Below are 20,951 nucleotides of genomic sequence, written 5' to 3' on the forward strand. Positions count from 1 at the left end.
ATTTTTTCTTTCTTAATTTTTTACTGAATATTTCTAATCTTATTTTCATTGTTATTCTTATTTGCTTTTGTTTCTTTCTTTTTTTTTTTTTGCTGATCTTTAATGATTTAAGTCAAATCCTGTGAGTAACTGCTATGACACTCATTTCTTTCTATCGTTTTTTTTTAATGGATTATACCAGTTTACATTTAAAAACTGAAGCTTAAGACTTTTTCAATGGGAAAACATCTTATTTCCAAATTCCTGACGTTTTCCCATTTAGAAACATTTTTCCAAAATGTTTAAGGGATTTCTCAAAAAGTAAAGTTTCCAGATAGGTTAAGACAAGTTAATTTGTCCATGCCAGTTAAGCCAGTTGATGTAATGTTGAACTGTATACACTGAGTAGCCAATTCATTATGACTATCAGACAGTTTTAAGCAAATGAGCTATAGTGTCACGTTGTTCTGCAATTTCTGGCATGTAAACATAGTACTTGAACTCACACTTTCCAGTGCAGATTCAGTCACAAATGTTTTCAGGGGCCTCTCAAAATTTAAAATCGAAGAAAAATAATTTTTGATCCACCCTGTGTCAATACTTGTATGCATTTTCATAAAAATAGCATATATATACATGAAGATATGAATGTTTCATATAAAACTTCCAATTTTCATCACATTTTTTACAACATGCAGAATTTTTAACCATTTTTATGAAACTTATCGAAAATTTGACACTATACATGACACATTGTAAAGAAATTTGAAATGTAACAATTTAGCATTTTAATGAGATATGAACATTTTAATCATTTGATGAGTTGATCATTTTTCTCACACCACGGCCATTTTCTGCACATGAGGGCTAATTAGACCGGGACCTACAATTTATTGTCGATTCCGAACAGTAGGTTTGTTTTTTTTAATACTCATCAAAGAGGTTGGTGCGCTAATCCCTAGAAGGGGGACTCCCTGTGGTAGCAATTTTTTTCTGTGGTAATGTCGCCGTTTCTGTTGTACCCTTGTGTCAGGAAAGTTTTCTGATAAAAACGAACCCGGTATCAAACTCGTGACACCTCTAAACATCCTTTGGTACTTTAGGCGAGTATCTTATCGACCTGGGCTACCGCACCCATGAACATTTTAAGTAAATTATGTATACACATAATTATGTATGATATATTATGTATACACATAAAATATCAATTTTATTTTCTCATAATTTGCTTACTAGATATGCAGTGCAAATTATATATGAAATTCCAGTTGAATGTCACAAAAATTCAGGAAAGTATCGGCAATATAGTGAGCAGTAATTTCAGTTGCTTGCCAAAAATAGCTGGGTGATAAGGGATTTCCTGCAAATTGATATTTCAATTGTTTTCTGTCATTTGATTATTTCCTTTCCAATTTGTTTTTCATTTGGACATCATACACATGTGTAATGCTCAAGCATTTCTCTTATATAGCATCAAACACACATCTTTGCTCTTTCGCATAATGCTGTGGGCTTATTCTTAGAATTATCAAATGATAGAAAATAATTAAAATATGAATGTGTGGTAAATTCTTTATCATCCAGCTACTTTCATCAAGTAACTGAAATTACTGCTCACTGTACTGCCGATACCTTCCTGAATTTTTGCGACATGCTGGAATTTTTGTGTAAGTGACACCATGTATCTGGCAACCATATTATGGAAAAATAAAACTGATATTTTGTGCTCATGCGCAGTTAAAACTAATTTGCTTGAAAAATGTGATTATCTCATTAAATACTAAATTGTTGCATTTTAGATGTCTTCCCCCTGTGTCTCATGTATAGTGTCAAGTTTTCTGTAAGTATTGGTAAAAATTTGCTGAAAACTTCAAATGTTATAAGCAAAAAACATATGATGAAGATTGGAATTGTTATGAAAAACATTTATATCTTACGGAATACAGGCAAACTTGGTTAACTCTATTTTTTGTGTAATTTATGTTTTAGTAAATCCCCTTGAGTTTTCTATTCAATTTAATGTTGAAATTACCTGTTTAATTCAATTTTTTTCCTAATAATTTGGATAATTCAAAGTTTGTTTCAGATATTTAACTCTCAACATGATCTCTCCTTTGATTTCTTGGCTAACTTTAAATAACTTTTTTTCCCCATGATTTATTGATTTTTACTAGAATATAACATGTAGCCTACATTAAATCATCATTAAAAAGTTACAAAAAATCAACAAAATCTGAATTTTGTTTTGGCTCTAAGTAAGAAGCAATGTTATCAGTTACACACTCATCTGGCTTTTGCCTTTCCATTGCCAGCTAGAGTTTTATCGGATCTTAGATCACTTAATCAGTATTTGCTAATGACATATGCAATGATGGAACACTCCTCAGAAAATACGAAAGTTATATATGTATCAACCCCTTCACATACTGGATTTTTAAAAGCTAAAGTCGTGAAGTCCCAGTTTATTGTAAAATGTTGGAGATTCTGGTAATTTTGTAAAATGGCTTAGAAACATTTATCACCACTCATATCCCCCTCTAGGAAAAAATAATATAGTTCACTTGTGTGGATGCGAAAATTGGTGAAAAAGTAGAGAATAAATTCACATTGAATCTTCTCATGAAGGTGACAAAACAAATGTAAGAAGTCACCGGAGGTCCCTATTCCAAAACTTGCAGAGGCTACAAATATGTTAGAAAAATTAAAGCTGCTGAAGTTGAAAACTCACATCTTTCATTCTTTATATCAACTCAAAGATTTTGTACAGTGTTTTAAAGCACACACATCTAAAAAAAAAATGAATGAAATAGTTTTTGTGTTCGTTCACGTTTACAATTCCAAAGATTTTTATAATATCAAAAGGTTTTAATTTTTCGTGATAATTTTGTTATCTTATATTGATAAATTGGATAATTCAAACTTTTTCTCTGTCCCCTTGAGTTTTGAATTTTCCAAGTTTGACTATATATACAGGGTGTCCCATCAAGACCGCCCAAACTCTGCACAGCCAGATTCTTCACTTTGAATGTATGAAAAATGCCCAAGAAACTGTACTTGCACGGCCCATTGTTTTATAGAAAAATGCGAAAGAAAAGTATAACGTCATATCCAGCGCTATATCAAACGATGGCTAGATGTCATTCCATGGAAATGCATGTATGCCTTGATATGTGCAGTCAACATTTTGAACATTTTCCTATGTAAACATATGCAAATACTGATACTCATGTTTCCAGTGAAGTTTTTTTTTTCTTTCACCAAATATGACGTCATACTTTTCTTTTGCATTTTTCATGAAAACTATGGGTCATACAGGTACAGTTCTATGGGCATTTTTTACGTATTCCAAGCAAGAAATCTGGCTGTGCAAAGTTTAGGCGGTCTTGATGGGACACTCTGTATGTGTGTGTATATATATATACTAGGGGGGCTCTGCCCCCCTGCCGCCTTTGGCGGCCAACCCCCCCCCCCCCCCCACTTCTCTCCCGGACATATCTTGTTTATTTCGTCCCACTTCATCAGCGTGCTATGGAAAAGGGGAAAGGGACGTGTGAAAGCACCAGCCTACTGAAGAAGCGAATTTTAATGAAAATAATAATAAAGCAACAAAAAACAAATGAGATTCATCAAGTATCCCCAGAAAACTTCCCCATGGGGGTCCCCAGATTCAATTCGCTGAATTTCAGTGGGGCCCCACACTGGATATATCTTGGGCTACCGATGTGTTGCAAATTTTACAATGTTAAACCACAAAAATCAATGAGATACATTCAGGGGCACCGAATTACAACCTGCCAACATTTCCATGAAGCCCTGACCTGCAAGCTTGTCGGACACCCCCCTGTGAGAATTTTTCATTTTTATCAATTTTACAACGAATAAAATCTAGGGCCCCACATACAGTAGCGGGGACACAATACGCAGATTTTTAGTGGGGCCCCAGACTGGCTATATCTCGGGTTTCGGCTGTTGCAAATTCTACAACAGAAAAGAATGAGATTCATCCAGGGCCCCCAAAATGAAACCTGTAAACATAGGGCCCCCGACTTGGAAGCTTGTCGGTCATCCCCCGGAGCGAGTGCCATGAAAAATTTTCATTTGTATTCGTTTTTTTTTTTTTTTTTTTTATTATTATTGAACAAACAACACAATTGACAAAACAGACAAAAAAGAAAAAAATTAAACAAACACTTTTCGACCCAAAGGGATATAAGAAACCTTCCATGGGTCGTATTGATACATTACATAAAGAATTTCTGGCAACATACATAGATATATTTTACTACAATTGCTGCATTCAAGTCACACCAACTATATTACCTTAAAAGTTAAACTATAGTCTGATATGTCGAAATACAGATATATTTTCTTACACAACAAAAATATAAACAAATTTTACTCCTTATATCATTTGCAATTGCATTAACTATCGAACGAAACGAACCGCTCCGTATCTGCTATTTCCAGTATACGATCCTTTATAGTCTTTTTAAACATATAAAATGATTGCTGTTGTCTAATAATATCATCAAATTCTCTACATATTCTTGGAGCAAGAAAACATATTGATTTTTTGAAAATTGTTTTTTTAGGTAATGGTATTTGATATAAATATTGTGATCTCATAGTTCTTTGTATATTCACTCTGGGATACCAATCAGGATTCTTATAGATGTATACTAAAACTTTATACAGATAAAGTTGCCGTATATTAAATTGGATCAATGATACTTTATTTTGTGCAGAACTGTTAGTTTGTAAAATGTCACGTTGCAAACAGTCATAAAGATTATCAATAGTATGGATTGAATTTTTATATGTTCCCCCCCAAACTTGTAGTCCATATAAAATATGTGGGAACACCCATGCAAAAAATACTTCTTTCAAACTTTGGTGTGAGATGATAGCCTTTAATTTATACGTCATTGCTGTGATTGCTCGTAATTTATTAACAACTTGATCAGTATGATCTTTCCATTTTAGGTTAGATGAAATAATGATTCCAAGATATTTATAATGCTGTACTCTTTCAATGTATGAACAGTTACATATAGTATTTGAAAGAAAGTCGTTACATTCATGAAATTTCATTAAATCTGTCTGTGTGCTTAAGTTAGTTAAATTAAAAAGAACCCATTTAGTTTTGCTAGCATTTAGCCTAAGTCGAAGGTTTCGAATTCTTTTATTTATTGCATGAATGTCTTTTTCCAAATTTTTTATCAGTTCTTCAGTTGTTTCAGCGGAGGAAACTAGAACTGTATCATCTGCGAATGAAACAAGTTGACCGGAAATATTGATATTATGAATTTCATTAATGTAAATAGAAAAAAGTATTGGGCCAAGAACCGATCCCTGAGGTACGCCTGTATCTATTGCCTTTACCTGACTTATCGCATTGCCTACTTTAACTGTCTGTTTCCTATTTGTTATAAAAGATCTGAACCAATCGAGTGGGAGCCCTCTTACTCCAATATTTTTTAGTTTTTCCAATAAGATATCCCAGTTTACTGTATCAAACGCTTTACTGATATCTATAAATACAGCTGCTACTTTTTTGTTATTATTAATTTTATTTTGTATATAATCCATTAATCTAATCATAGCCATTTCAGTATTCCTTTTTTCCCCGAAACCAAATTGATGATGTGAGTAGTAGGCAATGGCGTGTAAATAACTATTAAGTTGTCGTTTTACCCATTTCTCTAATAATTTTGACATAATAGGTAAAATCGAAATTGGTCTGTAATTGTTCATGTCATCTTTATTACCTTTCTTGTATATGGGCGTAACAATCGACTTTTTTAGTTCATTATAAAATATTCCAGTATCTAGAGATTTATTAATCAGATGGGTTATTAGTGATGGGTGGTGACGATAGATAATTTTAATCATTCTTGGTGTCAGACCATCACTTCCTGCTGGCTTATTAATATTAATTGAGTTAACCAAGCTTTCAGTTTGTGGCAAGTCAATTTCGTGAAGAACAATTGAATTGAGTTGAGAACTTTCGTTGTTTACAAAGTCATTTGTTTGATTGTTTACTTCAGTGTCCCTTACTCGATTTATAAAGTTATCATTAAAATCGTTAGCTAGTTTATTTTGATCATCACAATTGGGTAATTTCCTAATTTTTTTGTTGTTTACAAAATGGTTTATAAATTTCCACTGACTTCTTTTATTTGATCCCAAATTGATAAACTTTTCCCTAAAATAATTATCTTTCTGTTTTTTGATTGCTTTCTTTAAATTAGTATTATATTGTTTATATTTGATTTCATAATCATGTCTGAATGGATTTTTACGATGCTTCATATATAGTTTCTCCTTAATATTTATCATTTTAATTAGGTCATCCGTAATCCATTCATTAAGCTTTGCCCTATTTCTATCTTTAACATATTTTTTTTTTATAAATAAGCTTGAATTCAATCTTACGAACGAATAAAATCCAGGGCCCGCAAACAATTACCCGGGACACCAATTCGCATACTTTTGGTTGGGCCCCAGACTGGCTTTATCTCGGGCTTCCGCTGTTGCAAATTCTACAACAGAAAAGAATGAGATTCATCCAGGGCCCCCAAAATGAAACCTGTAAACATGGGGCCCCCGACTTGGAAGCTTGTCGGTCATCCCCCGGAGCGAGTGCCATGAAAAATTTCCATTTGTATTCGTTTTACCAACGAATAAAATCCAGGGCCCCCAACAAATTACCCGGGACACCAATTCGCATACTTTTGGTGGGGCCCCAGACTGGCTTTATCTCGGGCTTCGGCTGTTGCAAATTCTACAACAGAAAAGAATGAGATTCATCCAGGGCCCCCAAAATGAAACCTGTAAACATAGGGCCCCCGACTTGGAAGCTTGTCGGTCATCCCCCGGAGCGAGTGCCATGAAAAATTTTCATTTGTATTCGTTTTACCAACGAATAAAATCCAGGGCCCCCAACAAATTACCCGGGACACCAATTCGCATACTTTTGGTGGGGCCCCAGACTGGCTTTATCTCGGGCTTCGGCTGTTGCAAATTCTACAACAGAAAAGAATGAGATTCATCCAGGGCCCCCAAAACGAAACCTGTAAACATAGGGCCCCCGACTTGGAAGCTTGTCGGTCATCCCCCGGAGCGAGTGCCATGAAAAATTTTCATTTGTATTCGTTTTACCAACGAATAAAATCCAGGGCCCCCAAAATGAAACCTGTAAACATGAGGCCCCCGACTTGGAAGCTTGTCGGTCATCCCCCGGAGCGAGTGCCATGAAAAATTTTCATTTGTATTCGTTTTACCAACGAATAAAATCCAGGGCCCCCAAAATGAAACCTGTAAACATGGGGCCCCCGACTTGGAAGCTTGTCGGTCATCCCCCGGAGCGAGTGCCATGAAAAATTTCCATTTGTATTCGTTTTACCAACGAATAAAATCCAGGGCCCCCAACCAATTACCCGGGACACCAATTCGCATACTTTTGGTGGGGCCCCAGACTGGCTTTATCTCGGGCTTCGGCTGTTGCGAATTCTACAACAGAAAAGAATGAGATTCATCCAGGGCCCCCAAAATGAAACCTGTAAACATAGGGCCCCCGACTTGGAAGCTTGTCGGTCATCCCCCGGAGCGAGTGCCATGAAAAATGTCCATTTGTATTCGTTTTACCAACAAATAAAATCCAGGGCACCCAAAATGAAACCTGTAAACATGGGCCCCGACTTGGAAGCTTGTCGGCCATCCCACGGAGCGAGTACCATGAAAAATTTTCATTTGTATTCGTTTTACCAACGAATAAAATCCAGGACCCCCCAACCAATTACCCGGGACACCAATTCGCATACTTTTGGTGGGGCCCCAGACTGGATATATCTTTTGCTTCCGCTATCGAAATTTTTCAACGTTAAAGCAGCAAGAAAACAATGAGATCCATCAAGGGCCCCTGGAAATGAAAACTTTTTACTTATACGTGAAATCTTCCCCGGGTACCCCGACCCTGTGTTGGGAGCACTGCTGTTGTGTGTGTATATTACACATATATATACCTCTCGGCATGGACCCCCCCCCCCCCCCCACAAAGGAAGGGCTGACAGGGGCCACAACGATTCTTTTCACTTTTCGATTTTTCACACTATAAATTAATCACAGGGGGGCCCCTGAAAAGCTGGTTTGGGGGCTCGAAATCTAAATTCCAGCCTAAGGGCTCTGCTGTAGGATGTAGGAGCCTCTTGGTACATGCACATAACATGGTCCCGATGGGTCAAATGGGTCCCGATGGGTCAAATGGGTCCCGATATGTGAATATCGACCCAATATCGATATATGATATCATATCGATATATGAATGTGAATATCGATATATCAATCGAACCCACTTCCGTAACAGTTTCCGTCACTCAAAAATTTCACCCACTTCCGTCACTTGGTTGCTTAGCAACAGGCCCTTTTCGAGTTTGTTTGTGATTTTATATTATAGAATAGATATATATATATATTTATTTATTTATTTATTTATATATTTATTTATTTATTTATTTATTTCATGAAGATATACAAACAAGTATTGCACAAAGAGAATAAAATATTCTGTGGAAGTTACAAATTATTTGCAGCAAAACATTTTTTCCTTTTCTAATTTTTTGTTTGTTCCCTGAAAAAATTAGTGACCAAATCTGCAAAATGGAATTAAAGTATTATGTTTACATTCCCAACATAATAAAGTGGCCACACTCAGTGTACAAAATAGTTCAAAAACTTCTCAAAAATCTTTATCCATTTTAATTTACTGTACAATCACAAGCGCTGATTAAATTTTTCTATTGATTAACTCGAGTCAGTAGATGGAATTGACCCATTTTTTATTTGTACATTTCAGATCTTCTTAAGATGGCATGCAAAATGTTTTCTTAGTTTTCATAATATCCACGTTACTATGTTAGGATGAAGGATTTTATCAGTTGAAATTACTTTATTTTCTAATTTTTTTTGTATTAGTTATATATTTTGTTATAAATTGGTTATGCTTAATTGTCAAGTCACTTAGTGAGTTTGATAAATTTATAATTTTTACTCGTGATTACGCATAATATACTAGTGTAATTGATGAATTTGATAAAAAATATTCCCAAATCAGTCTAGCATGCTTTTTGAATATAAACCCCAATATAGCAAACTCCCATACAAAGAACTATGAGTTAAATATTAAAATCATGATTTCATGATTAAAAATTCGTTGATTGGAAAATTTCATTTGTTATATTGAGGTCCAATTTCAGGATTCATACTATCTTCCCCCGTCATGCTAAGAAGTATGAATGTGCAGTGTCTTTGGGGAAAAAAGAACTTGGAAATGAATGTTTACTCTACCCATGTTACTCTATGGAAATTATTTTCCTAACATGTTTTGTAACATGTTTCAATAGGGATACACTCGCATTTCATAGCAAAATAAGGTATCCAACCAGATGATTGAAAAAACATGAAATTTGCTAATTCGTGTTTCTAACATGAGGGGGACAATATATTGTTCTAATATGAAATAGTGATTATGTGTAACAACCTGTAAATGTGAATTTGGTATGATTCATCATGTTCACCAGTAACATTTGGGTATCATCCATAATCTCCGGTAAAAGTGATAAACTTTGGGAAATTTATCAAACCTACCAAATTGGTAGGCAATTATGCATAATAACCAGATTTATTTACCATAACATGTACATGTTTTTTAACCATCTTTTGTTTTGTTAGATTTTGCAAACGCCTGGACTATGGGAAACGACTCAGAACAATGGCGACATTTTGACTGTCACTGATATCGCACCTCATGCAGGAGGAAGTTGTAATAGCTATTGTGTTGTCATATAATTTTTTTTTAATCGCGTAAAATCTTTTTTTTTCTGTGTTAACATTTAATTTATAGCCAGTTTTTATAACCAGTGAGCGCTGAGTCTATTGTATGATGTCTATTATAGCTTTAATTTTAATTACTTTTGTTGTTTTTTTTCCTTTCCTTAAAAATCCAGATGTATACCACCCCCCCAAAAAAAAATATCTAAATGAATATTCCTGCTTTCTTGTACAACGATATTGTGTTTTGTTAATATTACATTCACACAGTGGTCATAAAATAATTTTGCTGATACACAAGCTCCTGGCATCTGTAAAAATCGATTAATGTTAATGAAATTTGAGGCATAGGTGTTTCAAAGTAAGTGCCTGAAAATGAGTAGAAAAACAAAGCCCTAGCTCTCACAGTTAAGGTCACAGCAACAAAATTTGGAAAAATTAAAATAGCAACAATCACTTTTATGCATTGCTAAGTGATCGGTGCAGTAAAAAATCATAAGTATCATTGTAACGATACCCATAGCATCATAAACAGCTGCACATGATGCAGAAGAAATAGATCTCACGTAAAGGTTGAAGTTCTAACCCCTTGGTGGGGGACTTACTGCAGCAAAGTTCGATCAGCATTAGTTGTTTTCACATGTTTTTTTGTCTGCGTTGAGCGCTGCCGTTTGCGATGCTACAGGTATTGTTCCAACGTCATTCATGGTTTTTTATTGCACCGATCACTTTGCAGTGCGTAACAGTGAGTTGCTGTTTGAATTGTTCAAAATTCTGATGCTGTAATCATAATTGCAAGAACTAGATTTTTGTTTAGCTACCCATTCTTGAGTGCATGCTCTGAGACACCTAATCTCAAACTTCATTCGCATTCGTTAATTTTTGCTGCCACTAGGAACTCGTGTATCGGCAAAGTTATTTTGTGACCACCCTGTATTTAAGCATGTGAGGCACGTACACACATGCTCACACCATAACATTTCTGTCCATGTATGTATATCATAGCGTTCATGAAATCGTGAAAATTTATTGTTATGGAATAGATTCTTTTTAAAATAAACTTTGCAGCCTCAAGTAACTTTTTTCGCATTCAATCATTTATCGTCCGACTAAAATACTCACTATATTGGCCTTTTAAATTGTTTTTGTTTCCATTTCATACATGGCAGCAGGGGGATCAGTTTTGTGACATTTCTTTCACGTTAATGCTGTATGTATTGATTTCGCTGGGTGTAGCCCTTCCTTATCAACACGATAACCCAGGAACTCTACTTCTTTCACACCGAAAAGACATTTTTCTTTTTTCACACGCAGTCCGGCTTTTTTCAGTCGCTCGAGGAACCGACATGCCAATTTATTTAGAGTTTCTGCCTTAACCAAGACATCATCAAAATATGGCACCACCCCCTTTGAGACCTTCAAATAATTGTTCAATTAAACATTGAAACAATCCCGGTGTGACATTCACTCCAAATTGTAGTCAATTTACTTCAAACGCACCTTTGTGCATGATTATTGTTTGGGCCTCTGCAGACTCTCCATCAACTCGAAGCTGTAAATGGGCTTGAGCGAGGTCAATTTTTGCATAAAAGCCACCTCCTTTTGTTAACAAATTATTTATAGCTTTAATCGGATAAGGGTATGCAGCCATGGCCCTGTTGAGGGTGGTTTTATAATCACCACAGAGCCTCACCTTACCAGATGGCTTCAATACGGGTACTACCGGGGTCGCCCACCTGGGATTTTCGATAGGCTCTATTACACCCTTTTCAAGAAGTTCCTTCAATTCCAGCTCAATTTTCGATCTCATCGCAAGTGGCACATTCCTAGCTTTACAACGGATAGGAATAAACTTAGGATCTATAGGCAATTTTACCTCGAGACCAGCGCAAGCACCCAGACCCTCTCTAAACACTTGCGAAAATTCTTCAAGAACATCTTGGATTGGATCAGAAATCGAATTCACACCACTTAATGAAATTCCCAACCGTTCGAACCATGAAAAACCAAGGATGTTGGTGCACTTAGATTTTGCAACCAAGAGTTCTAATTTCTGAGAAAAATCTTTGAATTCAACCTGGACCAAACACCTTCCTACAAGACCGACCTTGTTTTTTTGAAAATCCGAAAGTTCGAGAGTGGTAGGTAGTATTTTCAACTTCATTGGATTTAGTAATTTTCTTAAGGTACCTAATGAAATAATAGAATAAAATGACCCCGAATCGACTTCCATTTCAATATCACTACCTTCAATTCACAGTTACATGCTGTTTAAGAGAATTGCATTCTAAGGAATTCAAACAAGAATCTGAATCAAAAGAATTCACGACGCCCAACTCACGCAAGGGGTACGAGGACTTTTTTTTCTGATCACCTCGTTTTGAGCGACAAACCCTTTATGCCTTTTTTCCCCACACAATCTGCACATAGCATTTTTGAATCTACAAGAAGACCGATCATGTTTTTTCCCCCCACCCAAAGCATGAATTGATACCAGTGGAGCCCTATTTTTTTGTCAATTCAGGTCTTTGCTGCACAGTGGAATGAAATTTCTTATTTTTAATTTGATCAACTGCATCGGCACACGAATGTGCTGACGTGCACAAGTCAAAGAAAAGATACGCAAATAACGAACAGAACGCCTCGAAATCTGTTATTACAGCAGTATGTGTTCCACATAACTACCACCACAGGGCATAAAATATTGCAGGTGAGTCACAAATCCAGCAACGGCAGATGCAGCAGGTCCACATACACAGTTTACAACGGTGAACTGCTTGTGGATTAGGAGCGCAGGTTTTTATGATCGTCTCGTTTGCATATTTCCACCAAAGTCGCTCGTAACCGCGCCACATACCGGCAGTTTTTTGCGTTTTTTTTCCTGTCTTACAAAAATTCCCGTGAACTAGCGATGCTAACCCTTCAAAACCGTTTTTTATTTCGGTTATTTTTCCAGTTTTTATGCAGTTTTATAGTTTCTACGGACTTTTTGCCCACCCTGTATATAGATTATACTCCAGGACAGAGGCGTCGACATGAAGAAAACATTGGAGGAGGAGGAGCTGAAAGTTGCTGGTAGTCCCGTATGTACGGGACGCGCGTACGCAGTAAATGGAAGATGCATTGCATTTTTTTTAAAGACATTATTGGAGGTGGGGGGCGGAGCTCAGCCCCTCTCGCAAAATTTATTGGGCTGGGGGTGGAGTTGGTTCCTGTGCCCATGCTTCAGGAAGTCTATTAAACATGTGCCAAGTTTCATTTCGTTGAAGGATGTCTGCCATTAGGTATTACAAAAAAAAAAAAACCACTGTTCCTTAGCAGTTGTCAGGCAGTGTAGTTGCAACAACGAGGAAACTGTCATAGTAAGTGATGGCAGAGAAGGTTCAAACATTTTTATAATGGTTAAGAATTCGTGATTTTTCGTGAAAGTATAGTAATCTTATATTGATGAATAGGATAATTGGAATTTCGGAAAATTCGAATTGTTTGTTGTCCCTTGAGCTTTGAATCAACCACGTTCGACTGTATCTCTCAACCAATTAAAAGATTTTATGATGAATATCGTCACCTTTTCTTCCAGTTACTTAACTTATGTTGAACGATTATTTTCAAATTTATATCAAACTAGCTATAATACCCGGCGTTGCCCGGGTTTTCTTCAATGAGGCTTTTTGGATCACGTGATATCTCCCTCTTCCTTTGAGGGACATGCAAACCGTGTCTAAGCTAACCAATATGGCGACTTTCTGCGCGACTCATGAAATAAACAAATCTAGATTTAAAGAAACATAGAAACGAATATTTTTTTTTATTTTTTTAAGGGGCGCTAAGTATTTCGATCCCCCTCCCGAACTTCAAGTTATCTATTTCTGCCAGTTTCAGCTTCCAAAAATGCTTAATTAAAGCTGTGAAATTTTTCCGATGTACTTTTTACGGGCCCATATAATTCATTTTAAAATATCCTAACCCACATGAATTGATGCAGTTGAATATCAAAAGACAATACGGAGACTAATTTTCATACTTGAGAAGATATAAATAAAAAGTTGAAATCAATGTTATTTCTTGCATATCCAACTAAAAAGTAGGTCCGGAGCTAATTACTTAATATTTAATCTCCTGGGCTTCGTATATCTCTAAGCGAACTCAATATTTAAAAAATCGAGAATTATATACAATTTTTAAAATTATTTATGTGACGGAAAACGTCACCAAATTTCAGCATTTCTACAGTAAAATCGGCAATTTTAATAGTGATTTCTATGAGCATCACCCTTTTCCTCACCCTCAAAGCGATGCTGATGATGATTATGACGTCTATTCAAAAAGCCTCATTACTGGGAGTATTGAAAAAGTGGCAAACCATTATAAAGGCATAAACTATTATATACTGACAGCATTAAAGAAGTGACAAACCATTGTAAAGGCATAAATACGTCTGAAACGCATTGCTAGGGAACCACGGTAACCAAAGTAAACGTTCGGAAAGTGATTGTTGGGGCCCCAAAAACGATTGTTGGCCGACAGCTTTTTTGTCAATTTCAGGCATTTGCCCTGCTCTGACGAAATTTTAAATTAGCCTATCGTTCAAGTCGGGTCCCATTCGATATATATATGCAAAATTGGCGACGATCGATCTAAAATTGTAGATTTGTATAGAGAACACAGAGACAGAAAATCAATTTTATATATATAGATTACCAAATTTGGTTTCAAAAAAGAAATTTCCTAATATTATTTATAACAAATCAGTGTCATTCATTGTTCACAATCTATTTCAAGTACATCCTAGTCAGACACGTGCAGAATCGAGGAACAAAATTCGAGGAATGAAAAATTCTTTCCGGTTCAATTGGAAAATTCTTCGCCTCCAGAACCTGAGACGAATGAACAAATTACTGGAAATTTGTCAGAAACTGCAGGTACTCCCAATGTGGCAGCTGATAACAGCCTAGATCTACAATACTGCAATGTCAATATCCCGGACTCAGTAAGCGAAATTGTTGGCTCTCTATCACCTGAATCGGCAAAAATTGTTTCGTGTATATCCACTATCTTCGTGAATCATGTAAAAACAATCACGAGCCTAATGTCGCAGACAATAACAGCACAATCACAAGAATTGGTCTTACTGAGGGAAATGGTGGAGCAACATCAATCTGATCTAATCAAATATCAAGATAAGCAATCATTTTTAGAGACTGAGAACGCCACAATGAGATCACATATCCGCCATCTCCAGGTAGACATCGCTGATCTGCAACAATATTCACGACGAACTAACATTGAGATTCTTGGCCTCCCTGAATCAGAGAATGAGGACATACATAGCATCAAATCCACAATTTTAACGAAACTGGATCTTCTTGATTTAGAGCCTGATATCAATACCATCCACCGTGTTCCAACGACAAGAAAGGATAAAATCAAACCCATTATCGTACAATTCAAATCAAAGGAAAAACGTGATATATTATTTAACGCCACACGCAAACTGAAATTGTGTGCATCACAACTTAATGAACACCTCAGACCCAGCAATGTTTATTTTAATGAGCATCTTGCACCTTATACGAAACAGGTACTGTATTTTGCTAAAAAATTCAAAACGGAAAATGATTTCAAATTTTGCTGGTCACGAAATGGAAAAATATACTTGAGAAAATCGGAGGACACCGGAGTGTACAAAATCAATCATATTGATGATTTAAATCACATTATTTAGCATGTATGAACTCTCTCTAACTGAAATGTGCACTCTGGGGTCTTCCCGATTTTATTTACCTTCTATTAAAAAAATAATTAGGAAAATTCATATACAAATTTCTAAAATATACCCAATCGTTTGCAATTTTCTGCTAGTATATTATGTGAATATTACAGTATCTAACTTAAAATTCATTAAATTTCCAATTAAAATTGTACACTTGTGCTACGTTTTTCTGCATGATAACATTTTAATTTTTAAATTGGATGTAGAAATTGATGTTTCCTCCGGGGTGCTGGTAGTTATTATATATAAAACTACATTTTCTTGGAATATCTAGCATAAAATTCTCTGATCTTGGCACTCTGGAGGAGTTCATTAATTTTCTTCATACCCAAAATATGCATGATTATGATAAATTTTATGATATTAACATTGTTCACTTCAACATTCGTAGCATAAGAGCAAATTTTGACCAGCTGATGGTTCTATTGAATGAATCTATGGATTATATTGATATTCTTGTATTGTCTGAGGTTTGGGTTTTTGAGGATGAGGTTGATCACTATAGATTGCCAAATTATAATTTATTTACGAGATGCAGAGATTATAATAGTTCAGGCGGAATTTTCGTTTATACAAAAAAATCCCTTCAGTTTTTCGAACTTGATTCTATAGTAATGCAAACAGGAGAATTGATAGTTATTCAAGAGCCTACATTAAAATTTACCATCTTCAGCTTGTACAGATCACATTCATTCCCGCAAACTCAATGTATTGAAGAACTTGATTCACTTTTTAAAAATATCAAATATAGAGATGTTTTACTAATTGGTGATATAAATATTGACATCCTTAAAGCTGATTCTGGTGCCCACTCAGATTATCAGGACATGTTATCCAGTCATGGATTCACCCCTTTAATTTTCAAAATAACAAGACCTCTCTCTAACTCCTGTATTGATCATATTTTTATTCGTAACTCATTTAGAATCAAGGAAATTTCTTCATCTATATTTACTACAGATTTGACCGATCATTATCCAATTTCATGTAAACTCAAGTTTTTATTGATTAATCCAAGAACTGATGGTACTGACAGGAAATGCTTTAAAAAAATTGACTTATCTGGAATAGCAACCTATCTTCAACATTATAACTTTGTTTTTACAAATGAAAATCCAGGATTTGTTTTTGATGAATTCATGGTTAAACTTGAAACCATAATTAACAATCATACATCATACTTTCAGATCAAACCGAAAAATAAAAAAAATAAACCTTGGATTACCTCTGACATAGTTGACTTAACCAAGATTAAACAAAAACTTTTTTTGAAAACAAAAAAATACCCATTTGACATAATAGTCAAGAATGCTTACAAAAACGTCGCAACATATCTCAAAAAACAAATTAGAGCGACAAAAAAAAATTATTACTCTACTTGTTTTTCGAATTGCTCTACATCATCCGAACGTTGGAAACTAATTAACAAAATACTTGGATATGATAAAAAAAAACTACACTCTGCCTTCGGAAACTAATTTGCATGTACTGACTAATGATTTTAATAACCATTTCATAAATGTTACACAACAAACCCACGAATACGGAAATTTTGAGCAGTATATTCCTCGCAGTGACAAATCAATATTTCTGGCCCCCACAGATCGAACTGAAGTCTACAAAATAGCAAAATCTCTTAAAGACACTGCATCTTGTTATGACACCTTGACTACTAAAATTCTAAAGAGCTTTCCTGAATGTATGTATCAACTACTGGCTGACCTAATTAATAATTGCATTGAAAGGGGTGAATTTCCTGAATCACTCAAATCAGCCATAGTTATTCCTATTTTTATAAATGGTAATCAGAATAACCTCAGCAACTATAGGCCCATCTCAATATTGTCACCTACCTCGAAAATAATTGAAACACTTATTAAAACTAGGATTTATTCTTTTTTAAATAACAATAATTTCTTCTCTACTAATCAACATGGTTTCCTACCAAATAGAAATACTGAATCTGCTCTTTTAAACTTTTCTGAATATGTCTACAAGAATATTGACCAATCTAGAAAAACAATAGGTATCTTTCTGGACATAAGAAAAGCATTTGATAGCGTGAATCATGAAATCTTGCTCTCAAAATTGTACTCCTATGGAATTAGAGGAAATACTTTTAATTTTATCCATTCTTACCTCACTAATAGAACTCAAAAAGTTAAATGCAATAATTGTTTAAGTAAGGCCATGAAGATAATCAAAGGAGTCCCACAAGGATCTAATTTAGGACCATTATTATTTATAATTTTTATCAATGATCTATGTAATTTAAATATCAATGGTAAAATCATCACGTTTGCAGATGATACTGTAATTCTTTATTCAGGAGATGCCTACCCAACACTTATCAACAATATAAATACCGATCTGTTAACAGTTCGTAATTGGTTTATTGCTAATGATCTTCATATCAATATTTCCAAAAGTAAATTTATCAACTTTTCCTTACGCAATATTCCACATATTGACTATGACATAATTTTCCATGAACCAAATTGTACTAGTAATAATTCATGTGACTGTCAACGTATAGAACAAATATCCTCTATAAAATATCTAGGTATTTATATTGATCAAAATCTAAAATGGGTATCTCATTGTAATCATTTAAAATCAAAACTTCGTTTCATTTTATACAAATTCTTCAACCTGAAACCATATGTAAACCGATCTTTCTTGTTAACCTATTATTATTCAATGCTTCATTCACACTTACTTTATGGTCTGCCACTCTGGGGAAGTGATTATGTCACCAATATTGCACCCATTATTTCTTTACAAAAAAAAAGTTATTAGAATTTTGGCAAGCAATTACATCACTCCAACAAATGAACTTTTTCTTCAATTAAACATCCTTCCTTTAAGACATCTATACTTTTACCGATCCATACTTATAATTAAAAAAAACCAATTCTCTTTACCTCTGAACTCGTCAAGAACATCTAATAGACACAATTTTATTTACTCAATGCCTTTAGTTCATAAAACTATCCTCAAAAAACATTTTAGCTTTCTCATTCCTAAATTTTCTAATAGCCTTCCAAATGATCTCATACAGTCCCCCTCATTTTCAATTTTCAGAAAAAACTTAAAAAAACACATGCTACAAATTTTCAATATTGAAAATTATTTCTGATTTCATCCATGGAATCTCAATCACCCCCTGTTGTGTGTGTATTACTGTCTTTTCACCTCCAGCTGTCGAATTATTCATTAAAATACCCATGCTGTCAACTCTGCTCTGCCAGTCTAATTCATACATAATCATATGTTGATTTATAGTTTTTTTTATGATCACTAAAGCACCCCCCTGTGACCGTTGCATTATTGCATTATTTATATATATTTGTATTTTATGTATTATATGTGTTTGTGTGTAATCACATTCCCCCCCCCCAACCCCCCTTTCTATTTTGATGTTTTTTTCATGATGAAATGTTATTGAATTAACTTCATTGTAACAACCAGTATGGGACCTTGGTGTCTCCTTGGTGGTTTTCACTAACCTAATGTATTGTTATCATTCATCTAACATATTAATAAATTGAAATTGAATTGTCTAATTCAGACAGCGCCGGCTTGCCGAAAGCGGGATGACGGTGCAGTGTGTACGCATATAAGTTCCGCAGAGGAATGTGAACGAGGTGCATGAGTGGTTTAGTAGTAGTGCATTGTGTACGTATATATATACCGAGCATTTTCTTATTCCGATCATCACCGAATGTCGGAATTGGAGAACCTGAAAAAATTTTCGGTAAACAGTCCGACCGATAGCTGGTACGCCGAAAGCGGGACGCTGCTCGCTATGTACACGCATATGTACTACGAAGCATTCTCGCATTTCAATCAGTGCCAACTTTCAGAATCGGAAAACCTGCAGCCAGGGCCGTAACTAGGGGGTGGAGAAGCAGGCTGGTCTGCGGCACCAGGCGACAGACCGGGGGGGGGGCACAAATTTTATTCTTCAATTTCTCTTTCAACATTACAAGGGGGAGGGCAAAAAATTCGTGCTTTTCCCGGCTGACCAAGCATCTAGAAGCGTCCCTGCCCACCGCTGTATGTGCGCGTTCCGCTTTTCTAAAACTGTGTGGATTGTAACCATAGGTCCTACTATGAATATTGTTCGTCTCACCCCTCCCCGATTTTCTCTAAACATTTCACGAACACCAGGTGTGTATATATATGTATTGAGAGACATCATCTCTCATCGTGCTTTTTCCCCACCAGACCTTCTCCGACGCCTGCTGTCGACCACGTGAACACTAATACCGTATATATTACAATCGCACCACACTCTTACTGTAAGACTGTGCCCTTGAAGTTTTTTTTATTTTAATCGGCTTTTTTGATTGACTTCCAGTAATCGGGCACACCCTGGTCTGATATGTGATCATTTTTGTCGCACCAAGATCATTCTCTGCACACGAGGGCTAATTAGACCGGGGCCTAAAATTTATTGCCGATTCCGAACGGCAGCCTTGTGTTTTATACTCATTGAGAGGTTGGTGCGCTAACCCCTCGATTGGGGGCTCTCTGCGGTAGCAATTTTTTCTGTGGTCATGTCGCCGTTTCTGTTGAATCCCTGTGTCAGGAAAGTTTTCTGACAAGGACGAACCGGGTATCGATCTCGCGACACCTCTAAACATCCTTTGGTACTTAAGGCGAGCATCTTATCGACCCGGGCTACCGCGCCCCGTCTGATGTGTGCCGGATTAGCGAGAGTTTATTCAAAAAATCAATCCACTGAATTGGCTCAATGCATTCTGTGACCGTTATCTATAACCTGGCTTTTCTGACATGCCGGGAACAGACAGACCCCAACATTAAAAAAGCTAGTGTCCCTCGAACTTTACAGCATGGCGGTTAATGCAGGGATACAAATATGGTATATAGGGAATGGGGGGGGGGGAACACAAGCTAGTCATCTCATCGTCCCGTCTATAGTTAATTTATAATGTGGAAAAACAAAAACATTATGAGAATCGTTCCGGGATGGAGCCCTATCAGACGGATTGTGGAGGTCATGCATCAGGGACACCACCAGAAACCGATACCAAAATTAGCAAGGCCCCGTCCACGAATCGTGGCCTCATTGTTTCCATTAGTTCTTCAAAAACGACTTGTTGGACTGAGGCTTGATAAGAAACACTAAAAGCATAATGGTAAATTTTTTCGTATGCAATTTTTCTTATAGTTTACCTGCCAACTACAACCCACTTATAGGGGGTTGGTGAAGGAGAATAGTGTAAGATTAGAGACGTATCTCGCTTTCGGTATTCGACAAAGCGAAAAACAAGTGTTTGACCAACACTTGAAGGAGAGATAATAATTACAAGGGTCTTTTTTTCGATCTCCCGTGTGTGTGTTC

At 35.8% G+C, this 20,951-nt stretch overlaps 1 protein-coding gene across 1 annotated transcript in view; it reads left to right on the plus strand.

Moving 5' to 3' along the window:
• LOC149088316 (ras-related protein Rab-18-like) overlaps positions 1-10,881 on the plus strand; it is a 33,914-nt gene extending 23,033 nt beyond the window's left edge. Inside the window, exon 7 of the mRNA XM_089246861.1 lies at positions 9,709-10,881. Within this exon, the coding sequence (XP_089102987.1) occupies positions 9,709-9,825 (117 nt within the window). The 3' untranslated portion in view covers positions 9,826-10,881. The remainder of the gene's footprint in view (positions 1-9,708) is intronic.
• Positions 10,882-20,951: the final 10,070 nt, after the last annotated feature.

Source organism: Pholcus phalangioides, unplaced genomic scaffold (assembly GCF_987345545.1).
Source record: "Pholcus phalangioides strain wild (caught in Gottingen) unplaced genomic scaffold, Ppha-v1.0 ptg000003l_1, whole genome shotgun sequence".
Classification (NCBI taxonomy): domain Eukaryota; kingdom Metazoa; phylum Arthropoda; class Arachnida; order Araneae; family Pholcidae; genus Pholcus; species Pholcus phalangioides.